The following is a 19425-nucleotide window of genomic DNA, read 5'->3' as shown; positions in this document are numbered from 1 at the left end:
TTGACATTTGATGCAATCATAAAGGTAATGCATTTACAGGCGGAGTCAAATACATGCTTTACCTTGATGGGGAATGTCTGATTGCTACAGAAGCACAGCACTGAAAAGGCTAATTATACTTTAATCAGATGCAATGCACACTGAAACCCTTCACAGACATGCTTTACAAGCTTCACAACTTTTAAAAATAGTTTTAATATTACCAGGTTTTCCCCCGATATTCGTAAAGCCATTTCATATCAGTCCTGTGAATGATGAGTGAGTGTTTGACAGTGTTTGAATTTTTTAAAACTTTGCATCTAATAAACAACAAACACCCCCACTAATGGAATGTAGTTTTGAATTACATTTCTTTTTTATTTTCAGTATATCCTAATTGGATCCTAAGTGGCTTAGTTCATACATACTTTATTTTGCCTAGGAGCTTGTCATCCTCCAAAGACATAAAACAATTTAATTAACAAAAACTTGTGAATCTTTGTTGGTTTGAGAGTGGAAAATGTAGCTATGACTCTTCATAAGCAATGTGTTTGAGGCTGTCTTGTAATGAGACTTTAATTAAGCATATTTTTAGCGTAATTACAGACCTCAAGCTGGATATAGCTTGTCACATTAGAATTGAGTTCAAGAGAGGTGTCAAAACTCCACTGTATATGACATTTTACCTTTGAGAGGAAGGGGGGAGGTATGTGCCACATTTGTGTATGTTCCTTTGTTATTGTTGCTGAAGATTGTTACCCATCTTTGCATGTTCATCTCAGCCGTGTATAGATGCATGTAAACTTGACATGCATTTTTAACCAGAGCACAGAAAACAAAGGCATGAGTGACTATACGGCCCAGTGATGCATGAACGATTTTAACATTTCCTTTAACCTTTCTGCAGTCAGACGTCACATGTGAGGGTAAGTCAGTCTGTGACGTAAGTCTCAGCGGTGTCAGTCACACATTTTTCAAATCTGTCACTTTTAAATTAACCCTGGCAAATAAAACATTTTAATTATGAAGAAACCCGAGCGTGACTGCTGTGTGCATTTTCCATTTCTGTTTGATTTGTAACTAGTACCACCTTAAAAAATTAAAATAATAGAACAAATAGTTTTAATTTTAATTAAAACTATTTTAATCAAATTGTTTAATGTTTCTAGGAGTGTTGGTTATTCATGTTTTTGAGATGTTACAGACTTTACATCAGAAATTAGCATTATTCTGATTCAAAATAATGGCCAGCATCATCCAATCACAAAAAACACTATATACACTATAATTTCTGAATCTATGTACTGATTAACATTGTCACATATCTGCAAACCATGTTGAGTGGTCCAAACATCAAACATCTGCAGCCTGAAACTGAACTTTTGGTCAGATTTTAGGAGTGAATGCACTTAGCTGCATAGAGAGCTATAGGATGCTCCCTTGCTCCCTATTTAGTGAATAACTTAACTTCCAGTGTGCTGTCTGTCTGCACTGGTCTCAGTTTGAAATGGAACTTATTTTCATCCTAACTCCATATAAAGCCTCTGAAAGCAAATTGTTTCCATGATTATCATTGTGATAATGCACAGTAAATATACACCAATCAGCCACAACATTAAAGCCACCTGCCTAATATTGTGTAGGTCCCTTTCATGCTGCCAAAACTGCACCAACCTGCATCTCAGAATAGCATTCTGAGATGCTATTCTTCTCACCACAGTTGTATAGAGCGGTTATCTGAGTTACCGTAGATGTTGTTAGTTCGAACCAGTCTGGCCATTCTCTGTTGACCTCTCTCATCATCAAGGCATTTCTGTCCACAGAACTGCTGCTCACTGGATGGTTTTTGTTTTTGGCACCATCCTGAGTAATTTCGAGAGACTGTTGTGCGATAAAATCCCAGGAGATCAGCAGTTACAGAAATACTCAAACCAGCCCATCTGGCACCAACAATCATGCCAGAGTCCAAATCTTTGAGATAAAATTTTTTCCCCATTCTGATGGTTGATGTGAACATTAACTGAAGCTCCTGACCCGTATCGGCATGATTTTATACATTACACTGCTGCCACACGATTGGTTGATTAGATAATCAAATAGATGAATGTTGGTGCCAGATGGGCTGGTTTGAGTATTTCTGTAACTGCTGATCTCCTGGGATTTTCACACACAGTCTCTAGAATTTACTCAGAATGGTGCCAAAAACAAAAAATATCCAGTGAGGGGCAGTTCTGTGGACGGAAATGCCTTGTTGATGAGAGAGGTCAACAGAGAATGGCCAGAATGGTTCGAACTGACAAAGTCTAGATTAACTCAGATAACTGCTCTGTACAATTGTGAAGAATAGCATCTCCGAATGCTATTCTGAGAAGCAGGTTGGCGCTGTTTTGGTGGCACGAGGGGGACCTACACAATATTAGGCAGGTGGTTTAATGGCTGATCGATGTAGGATTTCTAAGGAAAAAATTTGCTTAAGTACACATAAGTGTACATTGTGTTCAGCAGCTAGGCATTTCAAGATATTTCACTCAAATGTTAAAAATGGCATATCGGAGGAATCTAGAGACTCTAATCTTTTGACTCAAAGAGGTTTCAGTGTTAAAACTTTATTAGGTTTCTTACCAGATGTAGTTATGTTGGTGTTTCTTCCAAAGACAAACTTTGCTGTGATCGGCGGCATATTGTTTTGTCACATGACTCTGTGCATCGAAAGTTTAACCCTTTACTGACAGCCCAGAGTCTTCTGAACTGAGATCAGTCGGTTTAAATAAATTTAAATTATATGTTGCTTATAGCGAAGCCAAAATACAACATCCATGCATGTTAATGCATGGTCGCATAGGGTAAAGGATCCACCAACTGTAGTAATCTGTATGAAAAAATATATATATATATATTTTTTAGTATTTTGTAAAATAAAGCAATAAGTCACAAAAGGCTGTGCATTACAGAAACTTTATTGTTTTAAGACACAAAGCGGAGCTTTATCGGTGGTACGATAAATGACAACCATGTTAAATGATTCCATTCATTAATAGGAATGATCACAGTAAACAATTCTTCTGCCAAGTAGTATAGTTAATTAGTCTAACTGTAGGTTTTTTATGGTTGCCAAGCCATAGAAATTAGTTTTAATATCTTTCTTTGTGGGACTTATTATTCTATTTGGATTTAGGCATTTTGTGCAGTAACAAATAGATAATGCCACTGGCATGTTTTTATTTTTATTTTTTTGGATTTTTTTCCCCTTTTTCTCCCAATTTGGAATGCCCAATTCCCAATGTGCTTTTTAAGTCCTCGTGGTTGCGTAGTGATTCGCCTCAGTCTGGGTGGCGGAGGGCGAATCCCAGTTGCCTCCGCGTCTGAGACCGTCAACCCGCGCATCTTATCGTGTGGCTTGTTGAGTGCGTTGCCACGGAGACATAGCGTGTGTGGAGGCTTCACGCCATCCACTGCGGCAACCACGCTCAACTCACCACACACCCCACCGAGAACGAACCACATTATAGCGACCACAAGGAGTTTACCCCATGTGAATCTACCCTCCCTAGCAACCGGGCCAATTTGGTTGCTTAAGAGACCTGGCTGGAGTCACTCAGCATGCCCTGGGATTCGAACTAGCGAGCTCCAGGGGTGGTAGCCTGCGTATTTTACCACTGAGCTACCCATTCATGAATATAATCATGTTTTATAGTTATAAAATGAATTGTTTGCCAAATTGTGTCTTTAGAGACAAACTTTTTTTTTAGTTAATATGTACTGGATATGATGAGCCAAAATGTTATGACCACCTGCCTAATATGCTGTTGGTCCTTTGCATCCTGCCAAAACCCACTGAGGCATGGACTCTACAAGACCACTGAAGGTGTCCTGTGGTATCTGGCACTAAGACATTAGCAGCAGATCCTTTAAGTCCTATAAGTTGCGAGGTGGATCCACCGTGGATCGGACTTATTGGTCCAGCACATCCCATAGATTCTCAATAAGATTAAGATCTGAGGAATTTGGAGGCCAGGGCAAGACCTTGAACTCTTCATCATGCTCTTCAAGCCATTCTCGAACTATGTGTGCAATGTGGCAGGGCGCATTATCCTGTTGAAAGAGGCCACTGCCATAAGGGAATACAATTGCCATGAAGGGGTGTACCTGGTCTGCAATGATGTTTAGGTAGGTGGCACTTGTCAAATTGACGTCCACATGAATGGCTTGACCCAGGGTTTCCTAGCAGGACATTGCCCAGAGCATCACACTCCCTCCACCGGCTTGGCGTCTTCCCACAGTGCATCCTGATGCCATCACTTCCCCAGGTAAACAGCACACGGGACTCATTGGACCAGGCGACCTTCTTCCACTACTCCAAGGTCCTGTTCCAACGCTCGCGTGCCCATTGTAGGCACTTTCGACGGTGGACGGGTCATCATGGGCACTCTAACTGGTCTGCGGCTATGCAGCCCCATACGCAGCAGGGTGCGATGCACTGTGTGTTGTGACACATTCCTCCTGTAACCATCAATAAAATTGTCTGTGACTTGTGCCACAGTAGACCTTCTGTCTATTCGGACCAGACGGGATAGCCTTCATTGCCCTCGCGCATCGCTGAGCCTTGGAAACCTAACACCCTGTTGTCGGTTTGTGGTTTGTCCCTCCATGGACCACTGTTGGTAGGTACTCACCACTGCTGACAGGGAGCACCCCACAAGCCTTGCCGTTTCAGAGATGCTCTGACCCAGTCATCTGGCCATAAAAATTTAGCCCTTGTCAAAGTCGATCAGGTCTTTACTCCTACCCATTTTGTCTTGCATTCGACATGTTGACTACATGAACTGATTGTTCACTTACCATCTAATCTATCCAGACCTTGACATGTGGCCTTGTTAGGAGATGATCAACATTATTCACTTCACCTGTGAGTGCTCATAAGTGTATCTTCAGAATTAATAGCTTAAGGTGTCTTTACACTGCAAAGGCAGCACAGAAGTCATATCTGAAGTGGCACATATACTGGACCATAAAAAAAAAACATGTTTACACAAACTGTTTAGCACAAATGTATTTACAGAGGAATCACAATCATTGGAAATAATGCATCACATGCTGTGAAGTTAATTATTGATTTTCATGCACAGCTGACTAGAAATAAGACACACACTGTTAGACAAAGTGCGATTTCATTTACACAGAACCAAAGCCTCATCAGAGCTGTCTCTGATACTTGGGGGTGAGTATGGGGTGAATACAGTTGCATTTGTAATTGACCGTTCACAAATTGTGGCTATTTTTTAATTGTTGTTTGTATACACATGCATCAGATCGACATCTTTGGCCATTGCGTTACGTCTTGCTGTTTTATCTTGTGCCACACACACTGCATTAAGGTGCTGTGCCAGGGTAAACACTTCACATTTTCAAACAGAAATGTGCCTTGAGACCCCTGCATTTTATTCCATTCCGTTGCACACCATCTAGCAGTTTTTGAACAAAAGGACGCGTTCTGTATGAACAGCCCCTAAAGAGGCCTTTAGTCACAGAGACTCACTTAGAATGTTTTGCCAAGACATTTATCCAAAATAGAATGTTTTGGAGATATTTCAGTAACAGAATTAAGAAACAGGTCGACAATTCATGTTTATTTGGTCAAAAGTGTACCTCTACAGACCAAATTAACAAGTTGACTAGATTTAGTGGCACTGTTACATCACTCGCACAATCGCTGCATGTTCTGTTCTGTTTGAGCACCAGTGTGCATACTTCTAAAATTTCTAATGAGGGCTAGACTCACACACTGCTGGATAGATGTCTGTCCAACTGCTTAAAGTTCAATTCTAATAGTTTTTTTTTTTCTCTTCTAATTAATCTTTTTTTCATTGTGTGCTATTGGCTGTGATCTCCATATACAGGATGTTCAGTCCATTAAACATGCATATTAACCTATAAATAGTTTAGAAATGGTAATCAAATAATTTAGACCACTAGCACACTTGGTAATCCTGCAAACCCTTGAATGAGATAACGAAACTAATATGTTACACAACTGTTTCTCAATAGTCCATGGGTATACCAGTTTTGGCACATCATTTTGGAGCAGTATGACTGTCTGTGATCAGTCTCACTTAAGACGTGCTGTTTTGCAATATTTGCATATTTACAGGCATTGGCTAGTTGTTGTTTGTGTCTCACACTTGATATTCACAGTTTAAATATGTATTTCAGCAGTATTACAGTGAAGCACTGTTATAACATAATAGATTTGGGGGATCAAATTGACCAATATTTCAAAGTATCGCATTATTTTACTTCATAAAACTGTATAAATATTCTAACATCAAGAATTTATATTTTTAGTTGCAATTTTTTCATATTAATATTTTTGAGACAAATAGATCAAGTCTTTGAGAAGATGAAACGGACTGCAACATTACGTGTATTGTTCGATTTGAAATTCTTTTTGTTGATTGGTTGGTCTCTATGGGAAAAAAGTTGTACCTTTACATTCAAGCAAGTTTTACGATATTTTACAACCTCGCCATCTTGTATGAATTTATATGATTTGTTATGATGTTGTTCCCACCCCATAAAACAGTAGCCTACTACATAAAATGTATCTTTACAAATTCTTTTCTTTCTGTTTTTTCTCTTTTACTCACAGTTGGACCATAGTGTTTCTAATTAAGTACTCAGTGAGTAAAGCTTTTCGAAGACGCTGGCAAAGTTAACTGAGTTGTCCCGTAATTATATCAGGGCTTGATAAATTCACAGTATGCCCACCTCTTCAGGCCCATCCCTAGTTCTGTTTCATTTGGTCACATCTTATGAAATATGAGGCGCAGCATTAGCACAACTATTTGAGAACAGACTAAACTAAAGATAAATTTATCTTTCCCAATTAGCATACTCTTCCACCCAGACTGGCCTACATGATGTCCACATTTGCAAAGAAAAACGAGAACATTCTACTATCTGGCATTACTGCAGAATAGTTTCAGCACATAACCACCATCTGCCTTCTCATTGGCCTTTTAAAAGTTCTTAATTAGATACTGCTCACTACTGTCTTAATCACTTTAGCTGCTGTAAACAAGGGTGCTGTTGTCCTTGGCTGAACTGGGAACAGCTGAAGACCGACTCTGTGCTCATTAATTATGTGGTTCAGGAGGATTTAGAGTGGGCTGGTGTGTTCTAATTCAGCTAAGTGCTTCTTCTGCTACAGGTCATTGTTGGCCCACAATAGAGGCACGGACTATGAATATCCATACAGTAGAGGATAAACTATTTTTTATCTAGTTTAATTATAAACTACACCTCACTGTGTTTTTTTTCCAGGCCTCTAATAGTAAGGTGTGAGAATTCTCTGATGAAAGAGAAGGTTTTGTAGAGAAAATTAATCATTGATTTTAAAAGCAGAATCGAGCCTATTTTTATTCTGATATATGCAAAAGAGAAGAATATTCTGAAGCTACTTTGACCTGTGCTTCTTATTTGTTAGTGTGTATGTGTGTGTGTGTGTGTGTGTGTGTAACACAAAGGTTAGTGTCAGCTTCAGATAACATGTCCACAGACCGTCTGATGCATATTGCACACAAAAATGGCAAGAACTGACTAAAATCGCCATTTCCAATCAGATGGGTTGCCTTCTGTGTGATTGCCGTGTGTGCACAGCTTTTTATCAGTCCGCTGGGAAACAAAGTTGTGTTTGCCAGTTTCCAGAAAACTACAATAAGGGCCTCTGATCACTGGATTTGCAGAAGTTTGTGAGGTTCACGGCACTGAATTTTTTAAACGTATTGAAGAGTTTTGTTTGAGACATTTAGTAGCAAGTAAGCAAAATATCTTCGACCACACAAGTACACCAATGAGCCAAAACATTATGACCACTCACAGGTGAAGAGAATAACATTGATCATTTCTTTACAAGGCCACATGTCAAGTTTTGGGTAGATTAGATAGTAAGCGAACAATCATTTCTCGTAGTCAATGTGGCGAATGCAGGAGAAATGGGCAGGAATTAAGACCTGAGTGATTTTGACAAGGGCTAAATTGTTATGGCCAGACTTCTGGGTCAGAGCATCTCTAAAATGGCAAGGCTTGTGAGGTGCTCCCGGTCAGCAGTGATGAGTAGCTACTGACAAGGGTCCGAGGAGGGACAAACCAAAATCCGGCGACAGGGTGTTGGGCGACCAAGGCTCATCGATGCACGAGGGCAACGAAGGCTATCCCGTCTGATCTGAATTGACAGAAAGTCTACTGTGGTACAAGTCACAGAAAATTTTATTGATGGTTACAGGAGGAATGTGTCACAACACAGTGCATCGCACCCTGCTGCGTATGGGGCTGCATAGCCGCAGACCAGTCAGAGTGCCCATGATGACACCTGTCCACTGTCGAAAGTGCCTACAATGGGTACGCAAGTGTCGGACATGGACAGTGGAGCAGTGGAAGAAGGTCGCCTGGTCCGATGAATCCCATTTTCTTTTACATCACATGGGCGGTTGCGTACATGTGCGCCGTTTACCTGGGGAAGTTATGGCACCAGAATGCGCTGAGGGAAGACGACAAGCTGGTGGAGGGAGTGTGATGCTCTGGGCAATGTTCTGCTGGGAAACCTTGGGTCCGGCCATTTATGTGGATGCCAATTTGACACGTGCTACCTACCTAAACATCGTTGCAGACCAGGTACACCCCTTCATGGCAATGGTATTCCCTGATGGCAGTGACCTCTTTCAACAGGATAATGCATCCTGCCACACTGCACACATTGTTCGGGAATGGTTTGAGGAACATGATGAAGAGTTCAAGATGTTGCCCTGGCCTCCAAATTTCCCAGATCTCAGTCTGATTGAGCATCTGTGGGATGTACTGGACCAACAAGTCCGATCCACGGCAGCTCCACCTCGCAGTTTACAGGACTCGAAGGATCTGCTGCTAATGTCTTGGTGCCAGATTCCACAGGACACCTTCAGGGGTCTTGTAGAGTCTTCTACGTGCTGTTTTGGTGGCACACAGAGGACCAACAGCATATTAGGCAGGTGGTCATAAAGTTTTTGCTTGTCAGTGAATTTCTACTTTGTTGTTATCCAATTTCATGTTTACCTGCCCCTTGGGTGCTAATTAAAGGGGGCTTTGGAGGGGGTCTCACTACGCTAATTAAAGGTTGAACCCTTTGCAGTGTTTTCCCACTTGAGGTGCACTAAAAAGAACATGCATGAGATGAAAGTATTTTATTTAGTAGCTTTTGATACCAATGCTGGCCAAAACATACCTCTCTTACTAAAAATGTCACAAAAAGAACTGTGATTGGTCAGTTTACATGTCGGTCAGGACCCAGTTGCAAGAAACTCCTTAGGTCCAAAGTATATGATATCTTTTTCCAAGTGATTGGCAGCTTGCAAATTCAAAAAAATAATCTCATACTCTAAATGGGGTTGCGGTTAGGATTTGAGTTGACATAATCATTGAAAATGTGTTTTTCTATTGTGACTACTTTCTATTTTCTATATGTGACTACTGTATAACTACCTGTATTTGTTCCTGTTTCAGGTTGCCAGATGGGAGCACAGGACAAGGGGCCTGACACAAATTTTCGGTGGTCCTTACATGGCCTGTTATTCCCTCGGCGTGCTCATCCTCCTCCTCAATGTTTACCGTAGTCACAGGTAACACATAACATCTACTGTTACCTTCATACATTTACCCATTGTATCCTTTTTTGCATAAGATGAAGCCACACGGTTTACTCTTCAGCTTTCACTCAGAGATTTCATCAATAATAACACTGTGACATCTGTGTCTGACGTGATCAGCTGACCACCACTTCTTTGCTGCACATTTACCCCACTTATTTCATTTAGTTTATTCTCATGAGTATGTCGGTGTTTCCATGGCAGCCTTACTCTCTGCTGCAGTTGCAGGTGTCATCGCCATTGCTTGTGACAACCACCAGCACTGTGTGTGTGTTAGACAGGCTGGTGCTATTTTCTACCCTGTTTTGAGAGAGCGAAAATTTTCTCAGTACAACTGCAGCACACACAGATGTCACTGAGCTCAGTTGCTACCAGTTTCTCATAGGGCTGGGCAATATGGCGATATACACTTACTGAGCACTTTATTAGGAACACCTGTACACCTGCTTATTTATGTGATTATCTAATCTGCCAATTGTGTGGCAGCAAAGCAATGCTTAAAATCATGCAGATACAGGCAGGAGCTTCAGTTAATGTTCACATCAACCATCAGAATGGGGGAAAATGTGATCTCAGTGATTTGGACCGTGGCATGATTGTTGGTGCCAGACGGGCTGGTTTGAGTATTTATGTAACTGCCTATCTCCTGGGATTTTCACGCACAACATTCATCTTGCGTTTGGCGATTCATAAGCGATTAATATGCTTCTCATCTGACACTCTCATGCGTGTTGTGCGCTATCTCTGGTGCATGCAAAGTCGTGCAAGTCCAGCAGACTTCCCGGCATTTACAGGAGAGCGCAGAATGCGCTACTCAATCATTTTTGACCCAGGAAAAACCCTGAAAAATCTCCACAGAACACTTGTTATTAAAACAGGTGCGACATCTGTGGTGTGGGTTTACAAAAGCCAACACAGAGCAGAAAAATGTAATCTGCAGTCTGTGTTGCACGAAGATAACTCGTAATATAAGCTATTTGTTTTACCTCCTCAAATGAAGCACGCAAAAACTATTATGAAAGCCAAAAGATGTGCTCTGCCTTAATATGTTCATAATTGTTTTTGCATGACGTGTTTACATAATTTTGGATACAGTATATTCTGCGTGTTTTAAAAAAAATTTTTTTTACTTATGCATTATTTTCTTTGTTGCATTGCTTTGGGAAGATCTTGACTTTCTACAGGAAAGCTTATAATAATAAAAATATTGGTTAACAACATATCGGACTGAAATGTGGCATAATGTGAAATTTAGCATTATGCTAAGAATGATTTTAAACCAAGTTTAGTGGGGGGTTTTTAAACTTGGACTATTGTCTAAGTATTTGAAAGTATTTAATTCACTTACTGGATTGCCTAAAATAATCGGTACAATATGGTTATTTATTAACCAAGTTTTATTGATTTAAAAAAAAATACATATTGTGTTCACATTTAACATAATCTGCCCATCTCTGTTCAAACACTAATGCATGCCATTATCTTGCCACAAGCCAGGGTTATGGGCCAAATGGAAATAAAGATAAGATAGACAGGAAGGAAGGAAGGAAAAGAAAAGAGAGAGAAAGAAAGAAAGAAAGAAAGAAAAAAGCAAGACAGGAAGGAATGAAGGAAGAAAAGGAAAAGAGAGAAAGATAGAAAGAAAAAAGACAGACAGGAAGGAAAGGAAAAGAGAGATAGAGAAAGAAAGAAAAAAGATAGATAGAAAGGAAAAAGACAGACAGACAGACAGACAGAAAGAAAGAGACAGACAGACAGGAAGGAAGAAACGGAAAAGAAAGAACGACAGACAGACAGACAGACAGACAAACAGGAGTCGCGAGTTCGAATCCGGAGCGTGCTGAATGACTCCAGCCTGGTCTCCTAAGCAACCAAATTGGCCCGGTTGCTGGGGAGGGTAGAGTCACATGGGGTAACCTCCTCGTGGTCGCTATGATGTGGTTCTCACTCTCGGTGGGGCGCGTAGTGAGTTGTGCGTGGATGCCGCGGAGAATAGTGTGAAGCCTCCACATGCGCTTTGTCTCCGCGGTGTCTCCAAGCCACGTGATAAGATGCGCGGATTGACTGTCTCAGATGTGGAGGCAACTGAGATTCGTCCTCCGCCATCCGGATTGAGGCGAGTCACTACGCCACCATGAGGATGTAGAGCACATTGGGAATTGGGCATTCCAAATTGAGGAGAAAAGGGGAGAGAAAAAAAAAGTAAAAGATCTAATCATCACGAAAGGAGAGGAGAGGAGAGGAAAGGAAAGTGATAACTTAAGTCTGAGCAGCCATTATTTAAATCCCAGCCACCAGTAGTACTGCTTTCATCCTGGAAACAAATAGGTGTAAACCTGTTAAAAACTGGTGAACAATATGATTTGTGCTGCCACAGAGCCAATCTGCCTGAACATGAGTGCTATATATCTTTTCACATACAGCTCAGAAATCTCTAATTTAATAACTAGAATATGTGACATTTGAAATCACTTATGTGTCTATTTGGGTTGTGCGACATTCAGAATTGAATTGAGAATGCCTTTTAAATTCTAATGCCATTTCTAAATTTGAATTGAGTTGAGGTAGCAAACAGAATGTAGAATTGTAATTCAAATTTGGATTTAAGGGAGAATAATTCAAATAGAATTAAATTCAAAGAGATCCATGTAACTGCTTTACATTCCATTCCATTTTTTTTTTTTTAATTTATCAATTCACTTCATTCAAAGTATAGTAAACATAAAAAATAGGGGTGTATCTATCCATTGATCTGGATTGATGCATCGATCCAATGACCAACGATCCAATGTTATCGATACAACGCGTAAATATCTATATAGACATTTTTTTAAGATGTACCTTTATTTTAATACTCTCATGTCAGCCACGTCCGTACGCATTTTCCGTCAGGCGATGAAGCAACCTTATTACATTAATTTCACTTTATGAGCACTATATATGCTTTTCATGTGGGACATGGATGTGCACAGGGTCTTTGAAGTCAAATTGTGCTCTGCTATCTGTGCGCACGCCTCAACCGGGCTTCCCGCGAAATGCGAGCTCCAGTGACAGGATCTGTGCCAGCGCATCAACCGGGCACTCCTTAAAATGTGAGCTCTCATGACAAACGCAGAGCGGCTCACTTGCGCGATTAATTCGGGCTTCCATCGATATCGTTGCGCATGTGACCCATTTGAATTTTACATGAGAATTTGCTATTTTAAAGTACTTGGGAGAAGTTCAACCATGTGAAACATCTTGACAACGCCGACATTCTGAACAGCACTAATGAGGGAAAGAGAAACACCTGCTCAGCTCCAGTATCAGTTATAAGACTTTACACATCTACATGTCAACACCCTTACTAACATTTATCCCAGTTAACTGCAACAGAATTTTTAATTACAACTGTGGAAGTTGTAGCCAAGAAAACCACAGATAGCACAGATAGTTAGAAACAAGTCATGGGTATGTATTGGTAAGTATTTTGGATTGGACTAATCTGAAAAATTAGCTGTCATCAAATGAGTGATGATCACTTGTGTGTGACTATTTTTTATATTATTAATCTGTAAAAACAAATTCAACATCTGAAGTACCTTATTTTGTTGTGGATGTCCCAATGTGGATACAGAAAGCTGAATAAAATAATCCAATTATATTTTGGTTGCATTTGAGGGCAAAACATTTTTTATCGATTGTGTAAAATAGCCACATAATATCGGAATATCGATCACAGGTCCCTTAATCGAATCGTATCATGGCAGACTTTGAAGTATCGTCAAATATCGTATCGCAGGCCAAAAGATTGTATTATGATGAAATGTCCAATTTACACCCCTAATAAAAAAACAAAGCAATGTTTGTTGTGATCACCCCTTGCCTTTAAAACAGCACCGATTCTCCTAGGTACACTTGTGCACAAGGCTGTTGGCAGATAGGTTGTTCTTAGAATCTTGGAAAACTTGCCTCAGTTCCATGTATTTACAGTAGGCGGATTCAGTTACTTCTGTCTCTTCATGTAATCCCAGACTGACTCAATGATGTTAAGATTTGGACTCTGTGGGGGCCATACTATCTGTTGCAGGACTCCTTGTTCTACTTCTATTCTATTCTGTTTGCAAAAGGAATGTTTTGGAAACTAAAATTGATATTTCCTATTGACACACTAAAGCAGAAGATACAAAATAACTATGTATCTTAAGACAAATTTTTTTCTAGAACATCTAAAGTACCTAAAAATTGACCTGTATGTAAATTCCGTAATAAGCAATTCAAGCTGAATACACTGCCTGGCCAAAAAAAACTTGCACACTCTAATATTTTGTTGGACCGCCTTTAGCTTTGATTACGGCGCGCATTTGTCTTGGCATTGTTTCGACAACCTTATGCAACGTCACAACATTTATTTCCGTCCAGAGTTGCATAAATTTTTGGCAGAGATCTTGGGATAGTCAATGGGAGAGTCAAACCAGTCTGTAAAGTCTTCTCCAGCACATCCCAAAAACTTTTAATGCGGTTAAGGTCAGGACTCTGTGGTGGCCAATTCATGTGTGAAAATGATTCCTCATGCTCCCTGAACCACTCTTTCACTATTTGAGCCTGAAGAATCTTGGCATTGTCGTCCTGGAATATGCCAGTGCTGTCAGAGAAGAAAAAAATTCCATTGATGGGATAACCTGGTCATTCAGTACATTTAGGGAGTCAGTTGACTTTCCACACAGCTGTTTAATTCCAATCTTGTAAGTTCTCCTCGCATTGTACATGTGGAAATGCTCTTACTTTCACTATTAAAAATAGCTGTGAGTTCTACTGTCGATGTGACTTCACCAAGCATTTTAGTGATCTCTGACCCCAATTATTCAAGATTGTTTTCCGACCACATTTCTTCCGCAAGCTGACGGTTCACCACTATCCTTCCAGGTTTTAATAATGCGCAGGACAGCTCTTAACACAATTCCAGTGATTTCAGCAATCTCATTAGTTGTTTTCTTTGCTTGATGCAGGCCAATAATTTGCCCCTTCTGAAACACGGCAACATCTTTTGCACTACCACGGGATACATCTTCCGACATGGTTGTTTAAGAAATGAGAAGCTACACACTGCATCAGTTAGGGTTAAAAGAATTGTTTCCAGCTGAAACATATTAATCACTATAATAATGATTCAATCATAGACTCTTAAGTATCTACTTATTTAAATCCAAACTTTTTTTGGCCAGGCAGTGTAAATAGGCATAATTAGTTAAAATGAATGAAGTAATTATGTTTGCTTTGTTGCAAAGTTTGTGTTGATCTAATGACGTGGTTCTGTTTTCGTGACTGTGTTGAATTTCTTTGAATTGCAATTCAGTAAATGATTCTACTCATTCCAATTCAACATCCTGTGGGGCTTGGCCAACTTAAATACATTTCCAACTCATTAATAGAAATGGAGCCAATTCTTAAATTCTGAATTTTGCCTGGTATATTTTCCACCCTTTACAGTCACCTTTAAATGGGGACTTATGCATTAGTAACATCAGACAACTTATTTGGGGCAGTTTCTGTCCTGACAAACCACTCATCTCAACAGACCCATCTAAAGCATACAGATTAACATCTCTTATAGTTAGCCACATTCCATTTATAAATACATTTACATTAGTAATTAATCGAAGCATTCAGTATATTGTCTTTATTATTTTATGTGACTCATTTCACTGGGATTGCTAGCAAGTCTTCCCAGAATTTAAGTACTTTAAGGCAACAGATGAAAGCTATTTATAGTGGAGTCTCGGAGGACCTGCAGGTTTCACACTCAACAATTAAACAAAGCTGTCTGCTTTGTTTTAGCAGAATTGTACATTGAAAGCATTGAAACTTTCCCTTTGAGCATCACAGTAATGGTTATTATTGGATAATCTCATGATGAAGTTAATAATAGTGTTTAATGTGGAGTGTGCTAAAATCTGTTTCCACCAAGACAAAATTAATACAACACAGTCTGAAATTGTTTTACTTTTACTGAATTAAATAGAAGAACATGAATTACTTTTTTCTCAAACTTTATTCTGATTTATAAAAATTATTCCTGATTTAACCTGTAAAAAAAAAAAAAAGCAATGAGCCATGAGACAGCATGTGTTCTATGACAGGGGTGTTGTTAGGCATGGTACAAAAGGTCGTCTTTATGAAAATGGCTGGTTGTTTTTATAAAACAGCTGCAATTATGGTGAAAATGTAAAAACTATAAAACATTGTAGGAAGAGTAGTGAAGAAATGGTATGCAAATCTATTTAAAATGACAGATTTTAGGCCATTTTTATTAGGTTTAGACCAGTGGGTGGCAAATGGTTTTGAATTTGAGACATTTGAGAACAAAGCCATAAAATAAGTGGTTTGAGCACATGAGGTCAGGATGCACTGATGTAAGAAGTCTGCTTTGGGCCAATCATAAAGTTATGATGGAGATGAAAGTTCTTACTCTGCGCCCATTTAAAGGGGTCATGACACATTTTTTTGCACAAAAACAGTAATATATTTGTAAAACATGCTGATTTTCCACCCTCATTCTGACCCTCTGTTAGAAACACTTTGTTTTAGTGCTATTTCTCCTTTAAGACTTGACAGTAAATGCCCACTGTTATAATTAGCTCTCTGCTCTTGACCGGCCTGCTCTCTTCTTGCCATCTCACTTCTCGCAACCTCACTTCTCACCACTACTGGGCAGGCTACGGAAGTTACTTGGTAAAGTAGGCATTGATGTGTTGTTGTGGAGGCGGTCAGATGCCAATGTCTACCACGGTGTGACATCACAATGTGGAGGAAGTAGAGAACGAGTCGTTTTGGCAGCTTGGTTTCAACAAATGCTCTCTTTGCAGTGAAGAAAAGTTTTGAGTTCTGAAACTTACAGTATGTTTTTATAGTACAATGATATAAAGATTAAGGAAAATGTTATTGTCATCATCCCTTTAATGCCTGTGACTCAGGAGCCATCACAAAGGACAGATTTGTCAACAGCTTATAGGAACAGTTAGTGATTCCATTATTTACAATGAAATAACTTACCTCCTTCTGGAACAAGGTATACATAGGATCAAAAGCCTCTCCAGCAAACGACAGAAAAGAGTTTAATGGCATTTTGGTGTTGATGTGTGAATTAGTGCCCGACCGATATACCGATAGATCTCTTCTCTTTAAATTGCTAACTAGTTTGTGAAATACATACTGGAAAATTAATTAAAAATTACCTCATCATTTTATATAACTAATATAATGTTAACCCTGTCCCTGACAACCATGTCACTCATGTTTATCACATCTGTTTGTAAGTGCAGTCAGTAATGTAGTAGATTGAAAGGTAAACATCAGAGCATCTTTTTGCAGCTCAGCAGACAACGGTGCGGTGGTGGATTGTGTGTGGTGAGTGTTGATTTCACGCTTCGCTGTTACCTAGTTGGTGAGACACAATGCTGGAAAGTAAATAAAGTCCATCTTTTACTCTCCGTGACAACGAGCTTAAAGCTAACTAGCTAATCACGTAGCTACTTTCATTGTTGTTAGCTGAGTGGAAGCTAATGAGTAAACATTTATTCACCATTACTGGTAACTGTTATATACTGTCATATAACTGGTAACTATAACTGTTTTGTTCAGAATTCACAGTTTGGTACATCCTTCAACCGAACAATTCCTGTCGTTGCATTTATAAAATATAATATTTAAAAGTCTGGTTTTCCAGACATTAAAATAGGATACGTAATAAAAGTTGATTTAATAAGGGGTGATACATACTAATACAACAGTCTGGAAAAATAGACATTTATTCATTTTAATATCCTATATATATATATATATATATATATATATATATATATATATATATATATATATTTTGAATGTGTTGAAACTTGACACTGGGTGATGCACCCTAAAAACGGCACCATTAGAACGGTTTAATGCTGAAGAGCCGCTTAAAAGTACGTTTTTTTTTCTCTCTCGTAAATGTAAACGAGTGTACATGCCAACATCATCATACATGTCGAATGGACTGAAGCCTGTCAACCAAAACATGAGCTCGTTGATGTCATTAAATGAGTCTGCTTTTTTATTCCAACCGTTACTCCTGGTCGGAGGCTTCTGTAAATATTTAGTTTATATGTAGGATTACATCCTACATAAATTTAATGGTGCAATGCTCAAATATTTAGTAGAGCGTAAATTGTGACTTAGTGCCCATTTACGCCACAACTAGGCTAAGTTGTAACGTACGTATAGCTGGTGCAACCGGCCCCAGATGTTTATTTAGCTATTTATTTTATTTGTATTTATTTTTTATTTAAATGGTCAGCAATTGACTGATACTAAACATACAGTAATGATGTTTATTAAGCTATTTATTGTATTTTTATTCTTTATTTAAACGGCCAGCATTTGACTGATACTAAACATACAGTACTGATTTTTATTTTATTTATTCTTTATTTAAATGGTCAGCAATTGACTTATACTAACAGTACTGATGTTTATTTAGCTATTTATTGTATTTTTATTTATTCTTTATTTTCTCAGTGTTCATTTCTAGAATTTGTTGACAATGTATAATAATAATGTCAAATGTTCTTTGATAAAAATATTTTTTTAAGAAAGCAGCCTTCTGAGTTCCTTTGCCTAGTCATATCGGTGCACAATCCACATAGAAAAGGTCTGTTTTCATTCCAGCGCAAAAATTAGTTTTATCGATGAATATTCCCACTCTAAAATTGGTATCGGTATCCGTTTCAAAAATCCCATATCGGTCGGGCTCTAGTGTGAAGGGTGCAAAATGCATAAAGGACAGACAGCTATATCATGTGTGAAGTGGGAGATGTGGTACATTTACCAGAAAGGGCAATACAGCAATTTTACTGCAATTTAATGGGTTTCATATGTGAAAGTAGCTACTGACAGAAAAGTGGGAGAGAGAGGAATGGGATCAGGGCATAACACTGGCCTGATTCGAACCTGGGTCCCTGTGACCCAACAGCTCTTAAATATCAAGAGCAAGGTGCCAAAGTTCCAAGCTGAACAAAATTCAGTCCAAAGTGTGAACAGAACATTCTTTGACTAGAACACAACATATAGTCCCTTCACAAATTATGATGACTTTTTAATAAGTTGTTCTTCAGCATAAAAGAGAATTTCTTGCCGGTAAAACTGTGCTACATGTGACCGTAACTTGAACACGACCTTTTTATTCTGCTTTTTATTCTTACATCCATTTATTTCTATTACATTCTGTGTTTTTTAGAGTTCTCAAAGCAGTGCTGTATGATTTAATATTTCACATCCTCGTCAATGAGACTATTATCTAACCTCAGATTCACGGTCTTCATCTGGTCTCCCAATGCCAACTGCTGCTTTCTCTAGAGGTGACACAGCCTCTGTTCCGTCTGTCCACCTGAATGAAGTCAACATCTTCACCCAGTTTTTATTACAAGCAATGTATGTGTGCCTCTAAAATGTAGCCCATTTATTTAACTGACCTTTTCTTATTTATAAATGCCTTCGTTTTGCCAATTACACAGCTGCAGTACCGAGTCAGAGATGCAGTAACACCTGCATTGCAAGAAAATGTATTTGAAGAATTTCCAAAACCTGAAAAGGACAGAGAATTGTAAAATTGTGACATGCAGACCTGGGAAAGTCAAAGACATTAAAAAAATCTTTTAAAAATCATAGAAAAGTCATGTACATTTTTATCCCTGCTAAAAAAACAGCTTAAACTAGCCTAAGCTTTTAGGGGTGTTTTAGGCACTTTTTAGCT

General features: G+C 39.0%; 1 protein-coding gene across 2 annotated transcripts in view; it reads left to right on the top strand.

Moving 5' to 3' along the window:
* pemt (phosphatidylethanolamine N-methyltransferase) overlaps window positions 1–19425 on the top strand; it is a 116233-nt gene that overhangs the window by 35834 nt on the left and 60974 nt on the right. For both annotated transcript variants that reach the window (XM_051667306.1, XM_051667305.1), the window contains exon 3: window positions 9514–9629. In XM_051667306.1, coding sequence (XP_051523266.1) covers window positions 9514–9629 — 116 coding nt within the window. The remainder of the gene's footprint in view (window positions 1–9513; window positions 9630–19425) is intronic.

The sequence above is a fragment of the Myxocyprinus asiaticus genome, chromosome 32, assembly GCF_019703515.2.
Source record: "Myxocyprinus asiaticus isolate MX2 ecotype Aquarium Trade chromosome 32, UBuf_Myxa_2, whole genome shotgun sequence".
Lineage (NCBI taxonomy): Eukaryota > Metazoa > Chordata > Actinopteri > Cypriniformes > Catostomidae > Myxocyprinus > Myxocyprinus asiaticus.
The sequence above is the reverse complement of the archived record's forward strand: the minus strand, read 5'-3'. Positions and strand labels throughout refer to the sequence as shown.